This window comes from Strix uralensis, chromosome 7 (genome assembly GCF_047716275.1).
Source record: "Strix uralensis isolate ZFMK-TIS-50842 chromosome 7, bStrUra1, whole genome shotgun sequence".
NCBI lineage: Eukaryota > Metazoa > Chordata > Aves > Strigiformes > Strigidae > Strix > Strix uralensis.
This window is the reverse complement of record NC_133978.1, coordinates 16813976-16836918: the sequence shown is the minus strand read 5'-3', so window position 1 is coordinate 16836918 and position 22943 is coordinate 16813976. Positions and strand designations below refer to the sequence as shown.

The 22943-nt window shown below is 33.5% G+C and overlaps 1 protein-coding gene across 19 annotated transcripts in view; it reads right to left on the bottom strand.

Moving 5' to 3' along the window:
- KCNMA1 (potassium calcium-activated channel subfamily M alpha 1) overlaps nucleotides 1-22943 on the bottom strand; it is a 514017-nt gene that overhangs the window by 152286 nt on the left and 338788 nt on the right. For 16 of the 19 annotated variants that reach the window (XM_074874548.1, XM_074874549.1, XM_074874557.1 and 13 more), the window contains exons 7-12: nucleotides 21178-21253; nucleotides 19296-19466; nucleotides 17537-17628; nucleotides 3091-3201; nucleotides 1482-1587; nucleotides 10-92 (exon numbers count right to left, since the gene is read on the bottom strand). In XM_074874548.1, coding sequence (XP_074730649.1) covers nucleotides 10-92; nucleotides 1482-1587; nucleotides 3091-3201; nucleotides 17537-17628; nucleotides 19296-19466; nucleotides 21178-21253 — 639 coding nt within the window. Of the gene's footprint in view, nucleotides 1-9; nucleotides 93-1481; nucleotides 1588-3090; nucleotides 3202-17347; nucleotides 17440-17536; nucleotides 17629-19295; nucleotides 19467-21177; nucleotides 21254-22943 lie in introns of all 19 variants that reach the window. The other 3 variants (XM_074874553.1, XM_074874556.1, XM_074874564.1) reach the window with 1 other exon arrangement.

Genomic DNA, 22943 nt, shown 5'->3' with positions numbered 1-22943 from the left:
TGAGTTTACCTCATAATATTGGAGGCATCTTCAGCATCTGGGTCAGCGCAGTATTTATTGGCAAGGATTAGGCACGCATCAGCTGACTCTATCTGAGACACCAAAGAAAAAGCAAACATAAATAGCACCGTCTCTTTCCAGCTCTTCTTTCAACATAAAGCATTAGGGAATCTAACACTGCCATCATGAGTGTGAACGTCAGTTCTTAGTTCTGCTAATGCTACATGGAGTTAGTGTGAGTTATGTGAGTGATTATAACAGCTCTCATATATACCAAGCAATTTCTTGAAACTTGCTTATGATGCTCAGACCAAGTCAGTAGTTCGATTATTGACTCTTACATTGTATCAGCTCAGGCACAAAGGTGTTAATGGACATATCTTTTGCAACCAGATACTGAAATTTAGACTCATAAATCCATAGGAAGTTCCTGTTACATCAGTACAGTGCTCCCGCAAGTCCTGCAGCTTTGTTTGGGAATTTAAATACTTTCCTATTAGAGACAGGAAAAGGTGGCTGAACTGGTGATTTAGAATCTGAGCATGTTTTAGAAAGCACCAGAAGGAGAATGATCTGTTCACAGGACCTCTGTGTTCACACAATCCTTAGCTCTATTTAACTCAAAGTGGATGACAAAAGTATTTTTCAGTGTATACAACAATACGCCAACACAAAGAAGGGTGGAATAGAGAATACAAAATACCAACACACAATTTTATAGTCATAATTAGAATTTGTTCTAATGAACTGAAGCAGCGTGTATTGGGTTACAAAAGGTTAACCTAGTTCTGCAACCAAAATGGACAAAAGACATGATTAGTACTTCAGAAAGTGTTAACATTGTACTAAAATATTATTGGCTTAAGTAGCCAGTTTAGATTCCATTTAAAAAAAAGAAAAGAAAAACATGAAAGAGTTAATGCTGTATCTGACAGCTTGCCATCTTTTTTTTTTCCATTTAAGCATCATGCTTTGCTTTAAGAGTACAAAATAATTTACCATAGAGAATTCTAGACAATAAAGTCACCTCATTTTAGCTACCAAAGATCTTAAGATTAAGATCTTAAGTATTATTTTTTCTAGGATTCTAGACAATAGAAAAAGTGTTTTACACATGAAAAATAGTTCTGATGAAGGTAAACCAATAGAATTTTAAGCAATAAGACAATGTTCTATTATATCAAACTAATGTAAAATGGACTCTTGAACTAAGCCCCAGTGAAAAATTCATAGAGAGTTCAATGGAATGGCAGACAATGTATCTTAAGTCACAGAGTTACTGTAGCTTTGAAGATCTAAAGATACAAGGAAAACAAGGTTTATAAGATTAGATATTATAATTTCTTAGGCAAGATAATAGAGATGGAAAAACAATCTTTTGGGGTTACATGAAGGAGAGCTTTACAATTTTTTTCCAAATAATGCAATTAGTAATTTTTAAAAAGTCAATTAGCAGGAGAACAGAACAACAGAGGTGTTACCTTCACTCTCGCCAGGTCATGGGGATTAAGGACTGAACCCTGATAAAATTCCACCTGAGTGAAGTGTCGTTTAAAAAGAGCTTCCAGCTCAAGGTTAGGGGAGATACTGCATTGGGAAGAAGAAGAAAACACAAGTACAAATGAGAATTCAGTTTCCATAACTGCCCCATTTCCTTAATTTATAAACCAACCCATTTATTTATTTTAGGTATTCAGACTTCTGCTGATGCTTTTCCTGTGGTGTGGAAACAGTGTGCAGTTATATAATGCAGCACCAACCTTGTAAATACTTTTTCTGATGTCACTCATTAAAACAGAAGGCATTTAATAGCTAAAGAGTAAGTGCATGAGATATTTGTCATGCCAGATGGTAAATCTAGTAAGAAAACAGATACATGCAAATATTTGTCTGTGAAGGTACAGAAGAAAGCAGGCACAAACAAGTAGCCAGGTCTAAACTCCTACATGTGTGTATGTAGTTTCCTGATTCCTATCACCGTGCATTTTCACTGGGGAACTCTGGATCTCCCACTTTCCGCTCACACTCAATTCTTATTATTACATAGAGAGAGAAAATAATCAAACAATGTCTAGTTCAATTTAAAAGGACCAGATAAAAAAAATTGCGCAGGTGCTGCTGATTCTTAGTTTTTCAGCTTCCTTTACTGAATCATCACAAATGATTCTTAAACTTTTCAATAATTTTCTTTGACAAGAATAAAAGTGCAGAACTTACTGCTAAATGCAAAAATATGACTCATTCATATCTTGCAACACTTGTAAACAGATGCCATTCCAGAGCAGAAAACACCTTTCATACTGTCTCTCTACCACACGGCTATTCCTAGCAGCTTCTCCCATAGGCATCCTATTTGATGTTGTATTACATGTAATGCAGAGTAATTACATATAATGTAAAACAGCAACTGCCTTAGGACACCTTTCCAAATCCACCACAAGAAAAATGCAAGAGACTATGTGTGTGTAGGTATGTATATATGGGTAGCAGAGCAGTACTAATTACCACCATGACAAGAATTTCTTTTCCTTTTTCACTATATCTGTAAAGTGATGTATCTCATTTATATTAAAACTAAACCTGCACCTACATTTTTCTTTTTATAAATATTTTGCAATATGAAATAAGCTTTTTTTCCTTATGAAATCAAAGGTGAAAATGTGTTTTCAGATAGCATAAGTTTATATGACATACAGTATTTTTCACTAATTTTACTGATTTTAACAATTTTGGTAGTTTCACAAGAAATATTTGCCACTAAAGAAAATTCTCACATCTATTTATTAGTATTTCAATATTTTTTATTTCATAATTCCATTTCCACTTCAAGTATGGGTTTAGTAATCTACCTCACAATCGACATGACTGGGTCTGAAGTGTGCTTGAAACACCTATACTTAGCAATGGATTATAAAAAATTACAGAAAACAACTCTTTTTTCAAAATACATTGTTAATAAAAGTATTTGCAAACATTAATTTTAAGGTTAGTTTAATCTTGAAAGATCCTCTGTCTTCCCAAAAAAAGACACGTCTTAATTTAATGAGTTTTTGTAACAGATGATAAGACTAATCTTGAAAGATTACTCACTTATGCAGAAAGACGATTTCTACGTTGACATCATCCCTATCCTTGTGCAGGAAGTCCTTCAGGAAGTTGGACACACTTTCAAGTGTTATGTGACCACAGACAACTATGTGCCTGTTACAGAAAAATCAGAGTTAATCTTGCAAAGCAAGCAAGAGAGCAGAGAAGGAAATGATAATTTATTAGCCAAAAAAGAGTATTAGTCTCTTCTTGATGTTCCTCTAGATCCTATTTCATGAAGTCAGAGAAGGAAAACATCAGTTCCAAAAGATGCTTTGCAACTGCAAATACATACACACTCTCACCTGCAAAGACTATTATTAATAAACCATCTGGTCAAGTTGTATTAGACATTTAACAGTAAGTGTCATCATTTATATATATGTTTATACACTGTATTAACCAGTCCCCTTCAAAGTCATATTTATTTTATACATCTTTCTCCACATCTTCACCTCCTCTACTGAGATTTACTGCTTAAATTTTTGGTTTATGACATAATGAGACAGCAAATCTCCCTAAAACAATTCACTATTTTTCCATAGTTGAAAGCAAACACTTATGCCAATAAAGGCAGTGCAAAGCTTGCCAATTTTAGGCCATAAGCAGTAAAAAAGAAATCTTTTTCCTACCAGAACTCCTACAAGGAGAGTACTTTACAATAAGAAATCATTTGTTGCACCATTGCAACAGATGGCTTAGAAAATCAAAGTTTGCACAGACTGTAATGTCACAAACATTTCTACTGCTCCACATTTCCATTACTAGATGTATCTGACCAAGATGGAAGTATAACATACTACGCACACATTCTTGAATTCTACAGCTTAAATTCTGAGATGCTGAATGAGAGGAAAATGCACTCTTACTGACTTAAGGGATCTTTGCTCCTTTATTATTGTAAAGCAAAGTCCAAAAATTTGTGATTAGACTATCCTCCACTGTTTCACAATTTCCCTCATGGAATAAACTCAACCCCAGCTTCCATTACTGTCACGGGTTTAAGACAGATGGTGATTTTGATATGCCTATTGCTAACACTTCCAATAGCCACACTGCTCACAGTAGTCAGGAAGAGGGACAAGGTGGTATAGATACAATTCCTGAATTAACAGAAAGTCAACTTCATTACAGTCATAGAGTCTATGCACAAACGCTACAAACACACAATTCCACAAACTTATTTGGCACTTCAACTGCCAAATGTGAAGTAATTTCAAGGGTAAGAGGTAGACCACCCAGGTCTCACCTACTTATAATTGTTCTGTGGAAAACTCAGCAATGCAGAAACGTCATTGGCTGGAAACAATAAATAATAGGTGGCACCAATGATTACTTATGTAGTGGGTTATAATAGAAGTCTGTTCTTGCTTCATAATTTGATGCCTGATAAAATGTGTGAAAAGCATGTAGAACTCATTGGAAAAGGGATAAATATGCAGAACAAAGAATAAATCAGTAGTATGCATCATGAACTGAACAATATCACCATCATGTACTGTTACTTTTGCAGTGGTTCAGATGGTGACTAGAAAAGCAAAACACATTAAACTGTTATACCAGTCCAGTACAACTTATGATATTGTTCTACTAGTACCACTTTTATAAATAGCATAACACAGAGTTCTAAAGCTTTATTTAGAAATATGATAAACTCAAACACTCCTTCTGCATAAGTTTAGTGAAGTGACAGCACCAGGACTCAGATGTAATTTTAAAAACAGCAGTAGTCAAAATCTTCAATGGTTTCATTCTTTTTAACAGGCAAGGAATATATGGTTATATGAGACTCAGATCATGCTGGGTTATATTTAAACATAGGACTCAATACTACGAACTTTTATTGCTAAACTAGCTACCCAGAGTGTCCTCTTTGGCTTCAGTAATATTTTGCTCAATTTTAACCTAAGTTTTTGGTGCAGTAAGTGTACAGAGCACCGAGTTCTCAGATTTTAAATGCTTAAAAACACAAAAATCCCTTCGTTAAAGCTTTCCTGTTTTATAAGGTGGTAAACACAATGTCAGAAAAAAAGACATAAAATATATTAGCTCATCCTTTTTTTGGCGCAAGGGGTCCTTAAGAGGCTTCCTCTGAGACCTCTGCAGCTTGGCAGAGTTTGCAGGAGACTCTATACAGGATAAAACGATGCCTGTATTCCCCTCTTCAGAAGCACTCTTCTTCAGTTTCCCTAGTGGTCAATTGCCTGAGCTGCCAGCACTGTGCGTGCATGTGTTATTGCGCTCTGTTAGGTCAGGATAATAACCTTCAACACAGAAGGGTAAAATATGATTTCAAGAGCTAAGATTCACCCCCCACCAAATGGATGCATCTCCATCCAATATATCAATGTAAATGGAAGACCCCAAGAAAGTTCAGATTCTGAAGAGATGTTTAAAAACTTAGTGGTTTACTAGATCTAATTCTGAACAGACTGTTTGATACACCATGTTACACTAACATACTGGAAAGTTCTAGCTGTCTAGTGGTATTTAGAACCTTTTTCCTGACTGTAAACCCATCTAGCATCAAAAACCGCAAAGGCCCAAGAAAATGATAAATAGCAGCTAAAAATATTCATTTGTATTCCTTATGCTGTCTGTACACATTTGCTAAGACGACTAATTTTAAACTATGGGTATTATTTTCTTCAAATGTTTCCAACTATTTCTAATTAAGAAATTGAACTTTCCATTTGCATAGTTGATGCATTATTTTTAATAACAGAAATAATTTCTTCTTGTAGGCAACTGCTTTGTACAGATCCTATGCTGTTAGCTTTAGCAGGGTCTCTTCCTGAATGCTCTTGTGCTACACTGCATTCTTGCGCAGAAAATTTACTTCCTTCCTGAGAGATTTTACTTCATGTTGTTTCTCTTCTGACATTAATTAGAGTCCACATTTTAAAAATATGAGTAAACTGAAGAGAAAACCTACAAGCCAGATAGAGTGTGCAACCTAAATTACTCTACTGCAGAAGAAATTTTCATTGGATCATAAGATTACAAGTTAATTCAGGTTGGAAGAGACCTCCAGAGGTTATCTATTCCAAAAACCTCCCACCAAAAGCAGATGCATTTGGTACAATAATACAATCCTGTTATGGTTCTCATTCAGTAGGGTTTCACAGCAATCTGCTCCAGTGAAAATAAAATATTTAGCTGTCAAATTCTCTTGCATCTGAACATCAGGACTGACTTTTTCGGAAGTGCCAGAAGGCATCTGCACCATGATTTCATTTTAACTCTGATTTGGGGCTGGACATGATCTATTCTTTTCTTCTTTGCTGTTCTTACATAGTGCAAGAGTGACCTGAGCAGTGATTGCAACAAAAACTCCTACTTTTCAAACAATGTTTTCTGATGAGATACTTGCATTAATTTTTGGTTGAAAACTCCCCATAAAAAATCTCTTTTTAAAATAAATTATATTTTTGGCTTAGAAGTAGAAGAAATTGAAAACTTGCCCAGAGAGCGTTATTAGGTACATTATTTAAGAAAATTTAGAAAGCTTATATTGTTCCAATCAGTCCTGTATACGATTTGAAGATTTGTAACTTCCTTTGCCTGTTCCATTCCCTTTCCATGTACCAGACATTTTTTTCCATGCACCAAGTTTAAGCAAAGCAAACATACTGGGTATCTTTTGCTTTGAGCTAGTTAGTTGGTAGGAAAACATTGTATTAATAATTTGGGGTCAACAGAAATGTCCAACTTTTTTGTTTATGAAAAACCTCAAAACTATTACAGTATTCAGCTAAATTATTATGATTTCCTTTTTTTTTTTGTTTTTCATTCTTTAAAAACAAAATTTAGAAATTCCCTTACAATACTAAATACTAAAAAACCACAATTCAGGAATTTAGATATTTTTATTGTTGATAAGTATGCACGTTTCTGTTAAGTAATAGTTGTCATTGGTATCATGTATGAAAGGCGAAACTGGTTTAATATACCAATGGGAATCCATATTACACGATTGTGATGCTTGAAAAAGCATCCCTTTTACAGGGAAACAAAAGCTACCAGGAGCTGTATTCTATCAACCAATAAAGCCACGCTAATCCAGTCTCTCCTATATGTACTTAGCATTCTCAAAATTAATTACTGTGAGAAATATGAAAAATTAGTACAGTTCTACACAGTTGATTTCAACTGTGATTCTACACAGTTGAAATTCTCTACAGTACCTAATTTTTTTCCACTCAAGTATTGATATAATGACACATTTGCTAAAAATACAATAGCTTCTTATAAAGTAAACAAAAATGGTGATAAAAGGTCCACAGCTACCATGGATACAAACAGTTTCAGGAAGAAAAAAATGAAATAAGTAAAAGCTAAAACATCCAGAATTCTGACATGAGATAATTGAGAACATACACTTAATCCATGTAAATAGCACTGTAAATGAAAACAGATCCACTGTGAATAGGATCCTTCAAAAAGGATCTTTCCATAGTTCTTCGTTCAGAGGACACAATACAAAAGGCAAATCTTTTGCCTGTTTATTTTGAAAGAAATCATATCCATTTTATTGGAACAAATATAAAGAACTTGAAAAAACTCACTCTAACTAATCTGTCATAATAAATCAAAGACAGTAAATACAAAATTCTGTTTAGCATTCAGTTGAATACATGGTATTCACTAGTCAAGTAACTAAATGAAGTGTGGCACATATTGATCTAGATGACTCTATAAAACTATAATATTTATATCAAATACATATGCTCAAATGTCTTTATGGCCTTTCTGCTTAGTGTTCTGATCATGCCTTAATCTACCAACCATCTAAATTCTTTCTTTGTATACCAGTAGCAAGCTGCTATGGTTGAAGTAAACAGGTTCTTGTAAAGTCTAACTGGTTTTCCTCAACAAAGTATGGGTCTCAGTCACTTTTTCTTGTTAAGAAAAGTCAATAAATGCCAAGAGAGACTGTAGGTATGGTCTTCTTGTTTATCTATTAGTGGTATGCATTCTTTAAATATTCCACTTTACAATATGTTTCTAGATGCTCGTGCTTTTCATAATTTACTTAACATCATTCCAGTCTCTACTAATTTGGTTCAATTAAATCAAAGCTTTATGCATGTGCTTATATGTCTCTCTTATTCAGTTAAACACATGCCTTATTTTAATATAAACTCCTCTCTCAGATAAATAGAGTAATAGGTGCTGTACAGTCATGATTTCATGTTTTTCTCTTTTTTTCACAGAAAACTTGAATCCAAGGATGGTCCTCTAAGGACCACTTATTTAACCAATGCATATAGTGAGCCAGAACAATGTTATAGTATTTTAAGCATTAAAAAAACTTGCCTATGTATTGCATATATGACAAAAGCAAAGACTGAGAACGATTTATCTATAACAGACCCTTCTGGACTGAAAGAAGGCACACCTGGTTGGTTTTTAAAAAATAATTCTAGCCGGTATGAAACTAAAAAGTGTTACTCCCAAACTTTTCTTTTTGCATTAGTCATTTATATCTGTGAAGATATGAAAATACTCTGAAAATCAAGACAAGATACAAAAATACTCTGAAATCAAGACGTGATATTGTTTTAAAAATTCACCTGTAAGCTATTTTCTCACTCTGATTCTCAAATCAGGCTGTAGAAATCTAGTACAAGGCAACAAGTCAAAGATACTCAAGGATATAGCAAACTGTCTGTATGTAACATCCCAGCAACTTTATTTTAACATTTGTTCTCCTGTTTGTTAGAAAGCAGATTTTCATTATTCTCTTTACTCCTGGAGGATTAAAAATTTCAAAAGTGTTGAAGTTAGAGAAGCCAAAAGCACTGACTTTCAAATATGTATCAACATTAAGTGTATGAAAGAATTTGACTATACTGTGAATAGCGATGGGATTGCAGTATGTGAGAACATGTCTGAGGTACCAACTTCTTTAAATTGGACCTGATAGCTTCAGCTGCCAACTATTTAGGAACCAGAGTGAACTTATGCAGCCTGTACTGAAGCTGTTGTGATTAATTCTGACAGAAACTATCTATTCTTTCCAACGGGTTCCACCCTCTTTGGAATCTCTTTTATATTGTGAGTAAAGAAAAAGAGTTAGTTAATAGCAGAAAATGCTCAAAGAGCTACATTGTATATGGTATACAGTACAGATAAACGGAACGGCACTGGATCATAGATCAGATGGACATAAATGGGAAATTATTAATGTCAGGCATTTGAAAGTTACCACTGATGCGGGTATTAATTTACTTTGTGACAAATATAAGTATGTAAAATTAGGAATCAAGAAGGAATCATTTAAAATTCTTTTAAACATAAAATTGGTAGTGTGTGACAAACAATCACACACAAGACCCTAATTAGTTGTGAATTATCACAGCTATGGAACTACAACAAGTGCATTGACACAAATCCAGGTTTCAGTCTTGCTCAGTGAATATTGGTGGTGTGTCACTGGCAATCTTTAAATATTAGAAATTGTCTCTGAAGCGCATGGAAATAGTACAGAAGAATTCATTTACACAGGTCCGGAAATATTCTATGCCCACCTAAATGAGATTTCTACTAGAGAACAGGCGATAGAGTGCTTTTTGGATACTTTAATCCTGGATGAATAGCACACTCCTTTGTTTAAACTGCATATTAGAGCTCACATCTAAGTCTGTTAGCAATAGCATGCTATTGTAAGTGATTCACTGTAAGCTGCTTTGTTTATTTCAACTTCCTTGTTCAGTTACAGCTAAATGAGTTTATTTTACATTTTTATGATCTAAAGAATTGGGCAATGCTTGTCTATAAAGCAAGTTAAGAAATAAAAGTTAATATTCTTTGCTTGATGCATACCTCTGAAGCTGCAATAATAAGAAGAAAGCACAGTGATTTCTTTCTTCCATGGTCTGGATTAGTTAAGAGGCTTCCACTGTAGCTTAAAGTAAAGGATGAATATTCATCCTTTCATTCAGTCTTGATGGTAATATTCTCTAGAGTATTTCTGCTTTCATAAAAAATACCACAACATTTAAACACAACACGGCTATATCACCATAAGAAATAAGTGAATAATTTAGTATAAATAGAAGTAAAAACTGTTAAATGTATGGCATGCATAAGGAGTCCATACTAGAAAGCTTACAATAAAATGCAGGAGTAAACCACATCTCCAGCATTAGCATCTCAGTTGCAAACAGACCTTAACCTACTGTTCTAATCCCTCCAAACCCTGGGCTTCCTTCTTGTAATAATTTGTGAAGCAGATATCACACATACAAGACACCCTGTTATTACTTTTGAAATCAATTGAAAATATCTTCCCTTAAATAAATTGCTTCCTATGTTCCCACCATTACTCATGTTTAAATTGCCTTATGCATTTTTTAAATGCTCAATGAGTCAAAAAATAATTAAGTCCTTTGTAAGCAATGCAGGAGTCAGCAAAAGCTTTAAGATTTTTGAGCATTTCGTTCATGATCAGAGCCAATGTAATTCTTTCTGTAGAAATCATCCCAAAATGTCATGACTAATTTTCTGCAACAGAATCTGAGTGAAAACAAAAAGTCGTAATTCATGAAAACTTGCTGATCAATTCACCACTTCTGCCATCTCACATTGCACTCCCTGGAATGTCCACACTTAAAGTCATGGCCTATATATTTTGCAGAATATGGTAGATCAGCAGATGTATAAACCAGATTCAGTCCTTCTTGGGTCAAAATTTGGACAGCAACAAATGCTATTTTGATGCCAACCCAAATTTTTTTTTAAAGTTTAGGCAGATAGAAGGAAAAGTTGAAATTTTAAAAGTTTTAATTAGAAATATAATATTAGTGCTGTTATTGTAGGAATGGAATGCGATTTGAGACCTAGAACACACATTTTTTAAAGTTGTAATACTGTTATATGTCACTTCCCACATTTCCTTTCTTGCTTTCACAAGAATGGATATAGTTTAATAAGCATGCAAAACTGGAAAAAAAAAAGTTTGTCCTATTAGTTCTATCTATCAGTCTACTTAACACTCATCAGATTTTCTTTATCACTAAGGGAGACTTCATTTGAAACAGTGGGCTTAGAAGAATGGCTAGCAGATGGGAAATAGAGACACCCCTGGGGATCATAATGCAATCCATGTCACATTCTCTTATTACATTCTCATCCCACTGGAAAATAATATCTTACATATTGTATCAAATTATTTAATAGAATAATCTAATATCACTTTCTTTGGAGTTATGCCTCTCATTACTGCAGCAAATGAGTCTTTGCCAAAGTATTTGGATAAGCCTTAATTTTTTTTTCCTAATTTTTAATCAAATTCAAATGTCTAATGAGTCCAAGATGGCCTGTCAACTTAAATTATCTGTTTGTCTTTCTGTTTACCATATCTATCTGTCTACAGTTATTATTTTTCTCTGTGAAGTTTAGTTATTGAATCCCATGTTTCCTTCTGGAAGGAATCTCTAACAGATGATTATTCCTGTTGATATGTTGATGATTTGCTAATTTATGGCTTGTAAATTTAAGAAATCTGAAGAAATCTCTGGGAAGCAGAGCATATCATGAGAGAAGAGAAACAAGACATTTTAAGAGCTTATACAGTAAAGAACTGTGATTTCATTAAAATACAAGTTTTAATCTTATGTATTAACTACAGCAATGCCTCTGGATCATTTTTTTTAAATCTTTTGAAAATTTAACAAACTTTATAAAAATATTTATTATTGGGACAAGATAAGCAGTTTATATATACACATACATGTATATAGAATAATAATGATCCCTCTCTGCCAATATCTTATTCATGTGAAGCTGTATTCTACTTGCTGCTCTCAAAGAATTTCCGTTGGATTTGACAGCAGTTTTGCATGAAAAGGACAAAAAGAATTTAGTCCATGGAATTAAAAGTCAGTAATTCAATTTAAAGACTGAAAAAAATCATTAAGTTATCCAGTCTCTCTTTTGGTCCATCAGTTTACAAATGTTCTTTCCATCTGTTTTCTAGACCTCTGTGCAGGCTGTTTTACAATGTCTTCAACTAGAAAATATTTCACAGAGTTAAAATCCAGTCTGATCATATGAACACAGAAACAAAACAACTGAATAAGAACAATTTTGATTCTCAAGTAAATTAGTAAATGCAGAATAAGAGGTTAATTATGAATTAGTAGAGGTAAAACAAATCTGGGTCTTTACCCAAATCTCAGACCAGACCTGAGTAATATGAACTTTATGAATAAATAAATAAACAAACCTTGATTTTTTTTTTTTTTTCTTAGAAGAAATAACACAGATGATCTTGTAAATCCTATTTTGGCTATGTGTAAGTTCCAAATACCAAAAGAAGGGTGCAACAGCAAAATTCTACTTATCCAAACCCAAAAATTTATTGAAGCCTCTGTCTCACAAGACTTAAAGCCTGAATTTTATAGTTAAGAGATTAGTTGAAGCACTTCAGAAAATCATCCAAAGCGAAAGTGATCATTGTCTCTTCCAGCCTTCTGGAGGTACGCACACATAAACTAACCTGTAGGCTTATTGCTACATTCTAAAAACAATAGTCTATCAGCTATAGTGATAGAGTGGCAGACACCTTTTCATCCTTCTGTGGCACTTCACTTCAAAAATATCACTTTAAAATGATCCCTTGAATACTAACTTCTAAGTTCTAAAGGTAGGTTACAGAAAGAGCCTAAGCAGAGTAAGTCAGATTGAAAGCCTTAAGAAGAAAAGAGCTAAATACTGATAGGGTGTAGGAAACCAGCTGCTGGTCCCAAAATTATTAAGAAAGATGGCTAAGTGGAAATATCTTTAACACTCAAGTTATATGCCATTTTAGTTTGTAAATGATGAAAAAATGTCAATCAAACAAAAAAGCATAAAAATTCCCCTGTTTATATATATAAAACTATGTATTATTTTCTAAAGTCTAATCTACAGACTTTTTATAAGACTGTAATAAAAGGTCAGATTTTTTTCCTTCTCCACCCATCTAGCTTTTATCTTCAGTTACACCTAGCTTTATCTCCAGCATTTGTATCCAGTATTTTGTTATTACAAACTACTTTATATGTTCAGAACAATACTAGTTTGTCACTAATTTTCTTTATGAAATTATCTTAATATAATTTCTTTTTAGTATATGCTTTTGTTAGTTATTTCTTGGTGATCTAGTAAGTTTCACAATGTTTTAGTGAGATATGTCCTATATAATATTGCAGATGGTTTTCAGTGTGATAACATAATGCTTGGTGAGGAAGCAATTAATAAGAGTTAATCTTCATTACAAATTTGTCTACTTTGCATTTCAAAACCATTTCTCATCTTCAGAAAGCATAAACTTGACTCGGTTAAGTCTCACAAAAACTCTGTCAGGTAGTTAATAGTTTATTAATAATAAAAATACACCAACTGTTCTACAGAGAAAGTAAGTTGTGTTGCTACCTACTTCTACAGAAATCAGCAGAACATTAGTTAATATGTAAAGAATATGATGTGCAATAACTGCTTTGCACAAAGTACTTCCCAAAAGTTAAAATCATGTACTACAGAAATAATCCAGGGAAATACACAGGGAGGAGAAACAGTAGTGACTGAATTGCTCATGTGAATGAATAGTAAAACTATGTAGGACTCAATGTGGAAAATACTGGAAGTCACACCACTGTTATGCTAAGATACCTCTTAGCAGTTTTAGAAAATAATGTTTTTTTACAGTTCTGATTGCTTCTCATGCCTGAATTTTATTTCGCAGTTACATCTTAGTTTTATATATATATACACACATTTATTTAATATCAACTAGCTTTTGTCTTTGTAACTACAGATTGGTTTTCTCTGTCTCATTTGTATTTAGTGGTGACTGTAGCAAGAAGCAATTGTTTGAGTATAACTAAACTAAGAAGGCCAGTTTTTCTTGTCTGCTGCCCATCTGATTCTGGTGTATCAGGGCACATAGTAAAAACATTACAGAGTCTTCTGATGAGCTGATCTGAAACACTAGAAAACAGCTGCTTAGCAGTAATCTCAGCACCTATAGAGCAGATCTCATTGCTTACAAATCTGAAATTCAAGACAAGGATTGTTACCTTTTTTGGCAACTTCTCATTTTTTTTTTGCACTAGGTTGTAATTGTGCTCAAGTCATTACCCTACTCATCATTAAATGTGTATGTTTGGTCTCGGTCACATTTTGTATAGATATATTGGGATGCATTTTGGTATCTATGCAACAGTGTGTACTGTCGTTTATTTAACAGATGAAACTTCAATCAAAGATGATAACAGAATTCCTGCTTTGTGTTCTAGGAGACCTTACAAGTCTCATTACAGAACTATTACAAAACAGAGATTATAAATTAAATTTAAAATTCCCCGTGGACTTTTGTAACAAAACTACCTAGTAAATTTAACCAGTGATAATTGCATACTGCCTACAAACTACTTCTGTTTTCAAACTCTGTATGTATGTGTTTCACCTAAGAGAGAAGTAAGATTCTTTATTCCTGCAAAATGATTCCTATATAGTTTATGAGCCCTTTGGGGACTTTATTGGCTGAAAAGCAAAATGAAATGTGAGATCAAACTTGCTGGTGTGTTGGTTGCTTATCTTCTTTAGTAAGTGGCGCTTGTAGAAATAATTTTTATGCATATATTCTAGATTCTTCAACAGTTACAATTCTATAGAAAGTCTCTCCTTAGTATTGATGTAGTGAAATCCTCAAAACATATGTAATCATGTTAATTTTAACTTCCCACCTAAATGTTTAATAATCATATAGAAGCATGTTATTCCACAGACATAGTTCATGAGGCAACATGTATAAACACATATATAAATGCTACAACATGGATTCCATGTATTTATCTATTTTGGAGAAAGCTAAAAAGTATACACATTTGCTATTTTAAGAGTTGAAACTACCTCTTTCAACAAAATATGGCTGCTTTCATTTTGTACATGTATTTAATTTTATCTGGAAACTTTCTGACGTTAGGAATAGAACAACTGTAGTTTCTCATTATGTTTGCTGCCAGAATCTATGCTTGGTTGCTCAACCTAAGACCTTATATTGCTAATTACTACCACATGCCCATATCCCAAGCAAAGGAAAACTTATTGGTTCTGACAATCCATTCTCTCAACACTGAATTCCAAATGAAAACTTAAATTTTGGCTAAACATAACATTTCATCAATCTTGTTCTACTGACTGCAAAAGCAACATCAAACAAGGGGTGCTAATGGCTTTTTACTGTGCAGTTCCCAAGCTTAGATTCTCTGATGAAAGACCCACATGAGCAAAGGACATCTTTAAACTACTTAGTAATTAACAATTGAACCAGAAAACAATGCATAAAGTAAATTGAACACTTTGTATGCTGATGACAGAGCTGAGTTTCAAATGACAAGTTACATGGGCAGTAGAGATCAGCAGAGAAAGCACTGACAACAGAGTGAGCTAAAGACAAACAGATAGTGCATATAAATAAAGACAAAAAGAAAAGGTGAAAAATAAAATTAAGCATGCCCCAAAGCTAGCAGAAGCCTGTAATCTGGAGATGAGCTTTTCAGGATGTGGGGTTCTGACTGAAGATCAGGTACAAGTTTAGAGACATCTGAGCAATGCTGGGTACTAGTGACAATGTACAAGGGGAGAGACTAAACCTCTGTATGTAAAATAGTTTTTAACCATATTCCCCTCTGTTATAACTCTTTTGGAGCCTCAAAAACAGAGGTGTAAGTTCTGTGTTTGAAAAACTTCTCTCTGAGAAACCAAGTATGAATACAAATATGAAACTTAGTAGGCCTCTGTCACAAGGAAACATCTTGGGACATTAATGATACTGCTCAAGATAGAGAAATAAATTAAGATATTTCGTTTAATTAATGCCAATAAATTAAGGCATTTAGTGAATTATGCAAGTTTTCAACATTAACGGTAACAGTTAAAAAAAAACTTTGGATATTTGAGGTTATCTCAAAAAAATAAAGTATTGAAGTTTTCAATTGTGTCACCTAATTGCTTGAATATTATTGAACTTACAATAGTAAAAGCTATAACTAAAGAAAAAAAAATTGATTTCTCTACCCAGTGATGTAAAACAGTACTCCAGAATCAGCTCTCTGGGACATTTACAGTCTTTCTACTCTACAGAGAGGAGAAACAACTTGATAAAATCATAATCCACATTTACAAAATGATGCATGGGTGATGATTTGAAAGGAATAAAGAAAAAAACATATTTTCTTAAAGTAAGGAGAGGTACAATTAATTAGATGCATTGCTTGCAGTCCTTTATAGTATATGGAAGGGTTTCCATAAGACTAGGCTTTTAGGGCAAATATATCCCTACCAGTGAATGTCACAATGATATGTAATGAAACAAAAGATGGCAACACTAAAGGTGATATAGAAAAGAAACTACTATATCACCAAGTACATCTAGTGCATTAAAGGCTATATCCCAGCAGATCTGGATGCTGGGAATGCCAGGAAGAGTTGGTTTTAACTTGGTCAAGAAAACAAGCAGGCTTTCAACAGAAATGTAATGAGCTAATGTGGTCCAAGAGAATTTAACTTTTGCTAACAGATAACGTAAAAAAATAGTATTTTTTATGGACTTCTTTTTTTCCATACTATATTGATACTAAGCCTACTACTTCCTGCTCTTCAGATAGGTTCTATACACTGTGCCGAAGAGAATCACTTTAAAATCAATCCCTAGTCATAGCTCCTAAAATCATGACTGTTTGTGACATTTATATGAAGTCAGGAGCTGCATGAGATCTGAATCTGCTGTTTGAACAATGAGAAACAGCACTATCAGACTTATGACATAGTCTAATGGAATAACCCAATCAACATAAATCTCATGTTTGGCACCCCAGTAAACCCGAGTTTTCTAAAGAACTAAGTTGTTTGAAAATCACATGAATTGTCATTGCCACTTAGTTAAAAGATGACCACGTGATAATCTGATGCCCAAAACTTTGAACTGTCAAGTCAACCTTGTTCTAGAAGCTAACTGCATATGCAATAGCAGCATTTCTTTATAAGATATGTCAGTGTAGTCTTAGTGGTATCCCGGTTCTCTTGAAGTAGGCAAAAAATGTTGTGACTTGTACCATAGCATAGCCCAGGTCTCTAATTATAGTGTGACAACTCTCCAGTGGTAACATCTGATGTCAAAGAACACAGCCTTATAAGCTGTGAGCCAGCTGTTACCACCTTCAGGGGCTCTTTAAAGTCACACAACCACACCTGGTCTTTTTTGACTTACTTTCTGCCTCGGGTTGAGTTAAAAGTCCCGCCGTATTTCTTCCGATTAAGGATGAGAGCAGCAATTTCTGGCACGTAGCGAGCAAACATTGCCTACATGCATGAAACAAAAACACAAAAAAAAAAAGAAAATGGCATGCAGAGAGTGTTCTACTGCAGCAGAGGCAGCAGAGCCTCTTGGGATACTTACTTTCTTCCACTAACCGCACTATAGGAACCACCATATTTCTTGCGGTTTCCTATTAACTCTATGATTTCAGGGACGTAGCTGGCAAACATGGCCTAAGAAGAAGATAGGAGACAGAAGAAAAGACTAAAAAGAGAGGCCAAAGAAGGGGGAATGATGAATCTTTTCAGAAGATATATATCTTTAAGATCTGAAAATGCAAAAGAATTAGATCTATGAAGTTGTTTAAAAAGAGAATTTAAAAAATGTAAAAGTTCTTATCAAAGAAAACAAGAGGGGTCAATGTAAAAGTTGGTCTTGGAGAAGGTGCACACCTTATAAATTAAGAAAATGATCAAAAGAGGAAAAATAGGCATACAAAACAAAACAAGAACAAAATTAACTCAAACTGGTATCTAATAATAAAATACAGTTTTATGTCTAATTCTTCCTGAAGAGGGGAGGGGAAAAGACCTATGCAAGCTCCACTGCAAAAAACAAAACCAAGTATTATCATTCTGTTACATTTCTACTTTAAAAGAGAGAGTTTTTCCACCCCATTATTAGGATTCAAAAGACAAACCCAAGATGGAATCAGGGGTTATTCCTCTGTCAAGAAACAAAAAGGTCACCCCCCCGCCCCCCCCAAAAAATCTTTTCCAAAAGTTTGTTTTTAAAAGGACTGGAATAACATGTGATAGAAAAAAGGTTTTGAGGAGAAAATAAAAATTATTCTGCCATGTTTTGTCCAACAAACATCTTCCTTGTGGCTGGATACTTCGAAGAGCTACTGCCAGCTGACATGGTCTTTGCCTTCGTATGTCAATAAACATAGATGGGAATGCATATATTTATGGTGATATATATACTCATATATATGTATCTGTATGTCTCATATATGACATTGATAACATTAGTTATATACATATCACCTCTGTAAGATGTATGTATATGTGAAATCAATATATGAGAGTAAAGTAACAATACATATATATGTTTGTACACAATATATTGTGAGTCTTCCATAAAGCACTTACCTTGGACAGTGCAACTATTAAAATAAACCTTGCTGGTTTAGACAGTAACATTGCAACAGGTCCTATAATATCACTAACACTGATAAATAATAGAAAAGTTGACATGAAATGATTAGTAACTTTAGTGCTATGTACATACAGGACAAAGAACATGAGAATTTGTTGATAAAAAAGGATACTGGCTATGGCCATGTGATAAATTGTGAGTTAAAACTGTGCTACATGACATGAAAGGATGCTTGAAATTAAAGAGAATGTGGTTTGCCATCATCTGAATCAGGCAAGCTGCTCTTTAAGGCAGTCCAAAGCCACAGTGTTTGTTGGAATTCTGGGAAGGAACACAGAAGGGTGGGTAGGACTTCTGAAACCGCAAAGTGCCTTTAAGTATCAATAGCAGTCTCAAAAAAATGCACTACAGTCAGTCACTAAAAAGTAAAGGACTACAAATAACATTTTAAGTTGAAATATTAAGGCACTTCATGTATTCACATTCATTACTCATTTAAATGGATTAGAAAAATTCTGACTACTAAACTAATTTGACAAGCTTTGCCAAAATATTTATCTGTAGAAAAAAAATGGCGTGTATTAAAACATTTAAAAGTTTTATAATTAATTTTAATTCAGTAAACCAGGTATTATTATTTCTTTAATTACAGCATTGAGATATACAGGATCAAGTATTAAGGTAGCTATAATAATAATAATCATCATCATTATCATCATCATAATAAAAGAGTTTTTACCAATCCCCCAAGGATGAAAAAGACCATGAAAAGGCGACCAAGGGTTGTTTTTGCATAAACATCTCCATAGCCAACAGTGGACATTGTAACCATCAGTAAATAAACACATTCCCAATACGTTAGTGGTTGATTATTTTGGAAATTTTCCCATGGATCCCCTGAGTTCTCCACCTAAAATGTACAAGAAAACATATAATGAATTAATAGAGTTGTACTCTATTGATGTATCTGGGTGTGCTAGTGTGTATATATATAATTTGGCATATAATATAAACTCTGGATCCTTTTCTGTGATTTATTTTGAATATAGAACCTAACCCTGTCCCAATTATAGCATTTTGCCAGTATGCAGAGCCTTGCTGCTCATACTATTTATGGAAAGCATCTTTTCCATTCACCACTAAATAATATAACTTCTTATGGCAACTAGGTAAATTCATTTTATAGCAATTTATTCAGAACTTTTTCAGAGTGCATCTTACTTGTAATGCAATTATACTTCTTAATGTTTTTGTTTTAAAGCATTATGTAGCTATTAAAGGCATTATGACATGTTAAGTTCAGTGATATACTATTACTTTTCCAAGAAGTGGAACTGTATGTGGTTACTGTATGTGACAAAGTTATAAATTTATCAGTGGGAAAGGTGCATTCCCTCTAAAATTTGTTCCACAGTAAAAAGTCTGAAGTTTGAGGATTCCTACAGTAGTATAGAGAAATATATGCTGAAAAGTAAAAAGCCAACCAACCACACACAAAATCCAAGCCCTTAAAAACACCATTCCCTCCCTCCTGATGTAATTTTTTAAAGATTTTTTTTTTTTTTTGCTGTTGTTCAAAAATAGAAAAAGCTAATGTTTCTATGATAAAAATGTTATATTTGCTCAGAGGAGTGTAGAAATGTGGTCGTCCGTGAATGAGAAGTATATCATAAATTAAAACATCCAAAATTTCAGTGTATCTTTATAAGAGTGAAAATTAAATTACTATCTGGTATAACAAGAATATAAACATTCTGAATTTGATCTATATAGCTGGATGCAGCTCAAGGTAATTCAGGTGAAACCAATTAAATTGCTCTGGACTAACATCAATATCATTAAATTATAATATTAGTTCAAAACCATTCCTGAATAACTTATCACTACTAGCAGCTTGAAATTTTCCTGATTCTAAGCTGATCATAAAATGTAAAGAACAAACACTTAATCATATTTAATTATATTTCCCCAACAAATCAGTAAATGCTTAAAATGTTTAAAAGACACAATTGACATACACCTATCATATATGCATATTTACATTTATGAAATCATATGTACTTCTATACTATCTTATATTCTTCAGGTATTGTTAAGTGCAGAATAAAAATCTATTACAAAAATCTATGTTATCAGTGACTGAAAGCTACATCAAACAATTTGAAATTTAAAAACAAAAGAGAAGGAAATAATCTCTAAAAAATTGCTACCCGGAATGTTAGCAATCCCTTTACTTCTCGTGGAAATATAGAAGTGCTTTCTTCTGGCACAACCATTTATTTCCCAGGACCTCGGTGTCATTTCAGCTCTGCCAGCCCCTTTCATGAAGCACGCCGGGTAGTTATTTAGGAAACATTGCCACCTACTGGTAAATTTGTAATCAGTCAAGAAGTTGCATCAGTCTAAGTCTCATACTTTATTGCTAAGATTAATGACTTACTATTCAGAATTAGTTTTGAGTAGAGGCCTAAACCTTGTGAAACTGTGATGTCTTTTTTTTATTGTAATCTATAGATGTGTTAAGGGATTGTCCAGAGCAAGGCAATTTCAGGTAATAAAGTAGCTCACAGTGAAGATGATCCATGAGAAAAAGTCAATGAAGTATTTTCAAATATACTTACCAAATGTATGAACCCAGCTGCTGTCAGCCACGTGCTGATAAATATAGAGCACAGATTCACTAGCTTGATGGAATTACTGAAAGTAAAGAAAATGCAACAACAAATAGGAACTTAGACTGGAATTCAGCACACATTTTTAATATGTACCTGTATACAACTACACACTTTAGATTGAAAGAGTCTGATGATGATTTCTGAAGAGAAGCAGGGTCCCTAAAAAACTTAATCAAAAGCCTTTGTAAAGTATGTTTTATACTGTCTTTGCACAGTTCACATTTGCATAATTTAGATAGCTTGAAAGAAAAATTTCAATGCATTTCAGAGCAGAAAGACAAATGTGAACCTTAGCTACATCTGTACTCATAATCAAACAAATAGGAATAAATAATGCTTTTTCACAAATAATTTTATTGCCTCTCAGTACACTCACCTTCACATTTTTCATTGCTATACACCTCAGCAATTATTTACATGTAAATATTCTGGTACCCTGGGATAAATACATGCATATCCAATGAATTAAACTAAGCAATGCCAATTAACATTAGCCACTGAACACTGAATTTACACAAATTAACTGATATTTTTTGAATTATTTCATTTTTCATATGCTTCTTCTACACCATTGTGCTTTTGACCCCAGACCTGTGGAGGCTTTAAAAATTAACAGCAAGAGGATGTTTTTGTTGCATACTCACCACATATTAACACTTGCCAACAAATAGGGCAAGACTATTTTGCTACAGTTATAGCAAACAATTAATGAACTATTGCAGCCAATCTGTAAATATCATGCTGCTTTTGTGAACAAATTATGATTCCCAAATCAAATAACTTGGATATTTTACAGTTCCTGTGTGAAGTCCTAAGTAATTTTCACATTATTCTGCTTGCATGAACTCCTATGGATTTCTTTGTGGGAATTCATATGGAGCTACAGTATTTCATACTTCACATACACACTGTCTAAAAAACCAAAAACAAAACCCAAAAAAACCCAACAAAAAACAATTGAAACCTGCCAGTCAAGCTCTGCAAATTCTTTTTAGTCCCACTGAGTAGTATGTTCCCTATTGTAGCCAGAAGTGATTCTGAAGCAAGAACCTCACCCAGTTCAGCAGGAAAATACCATACTTAAAATTTTGTGGAAGAAATATAAGTAAATCTCACTCCCTCTCTTCTTTCCAAACAACTATGATTTCAAAACCTAAGAAAGATATTCAACAAATATACAAAGAACTCAAGTCCCTGTATTACTATGTCTAAATAATCTTACCTATTCACGGACCGGTATTGGAAATAGCTCTCCTTTGTTTTTGAAAACACTTCTAAAAAACAATGCCTCTGAAAAATCACACACATCCCTAAAGCAATACATTTTAAAAGAATAAAAATCGAGAAAAAAATCACTATCAGTGTTAGCAGTAGTGGTTTTACAGTAGAATTAACTAATATTTCTGTTTATAACTACTTTAAGGACAATAAAACGCATTATTTTCTAAACAAAGTTAAAAAATGAACCTGGAAAATCAGACCAGCTCCATTAAAAATATTTTTAAGAGTTATAGTTCATGAAGTGGGCATCTTCAGGTACTAGGAAAGAAATACAACTGGGTAATATGACAGATGCTGTAATGAATACTGTACTCAAAAATCAGATCATATACCAGCAGTTCTGTAATTAATTAGCATTCATCTACATCAACACATATTCCCTATTTCCCTCTTAAGGTATGGCTGATTAAGGTTCATAGTTTGTTCGTGAT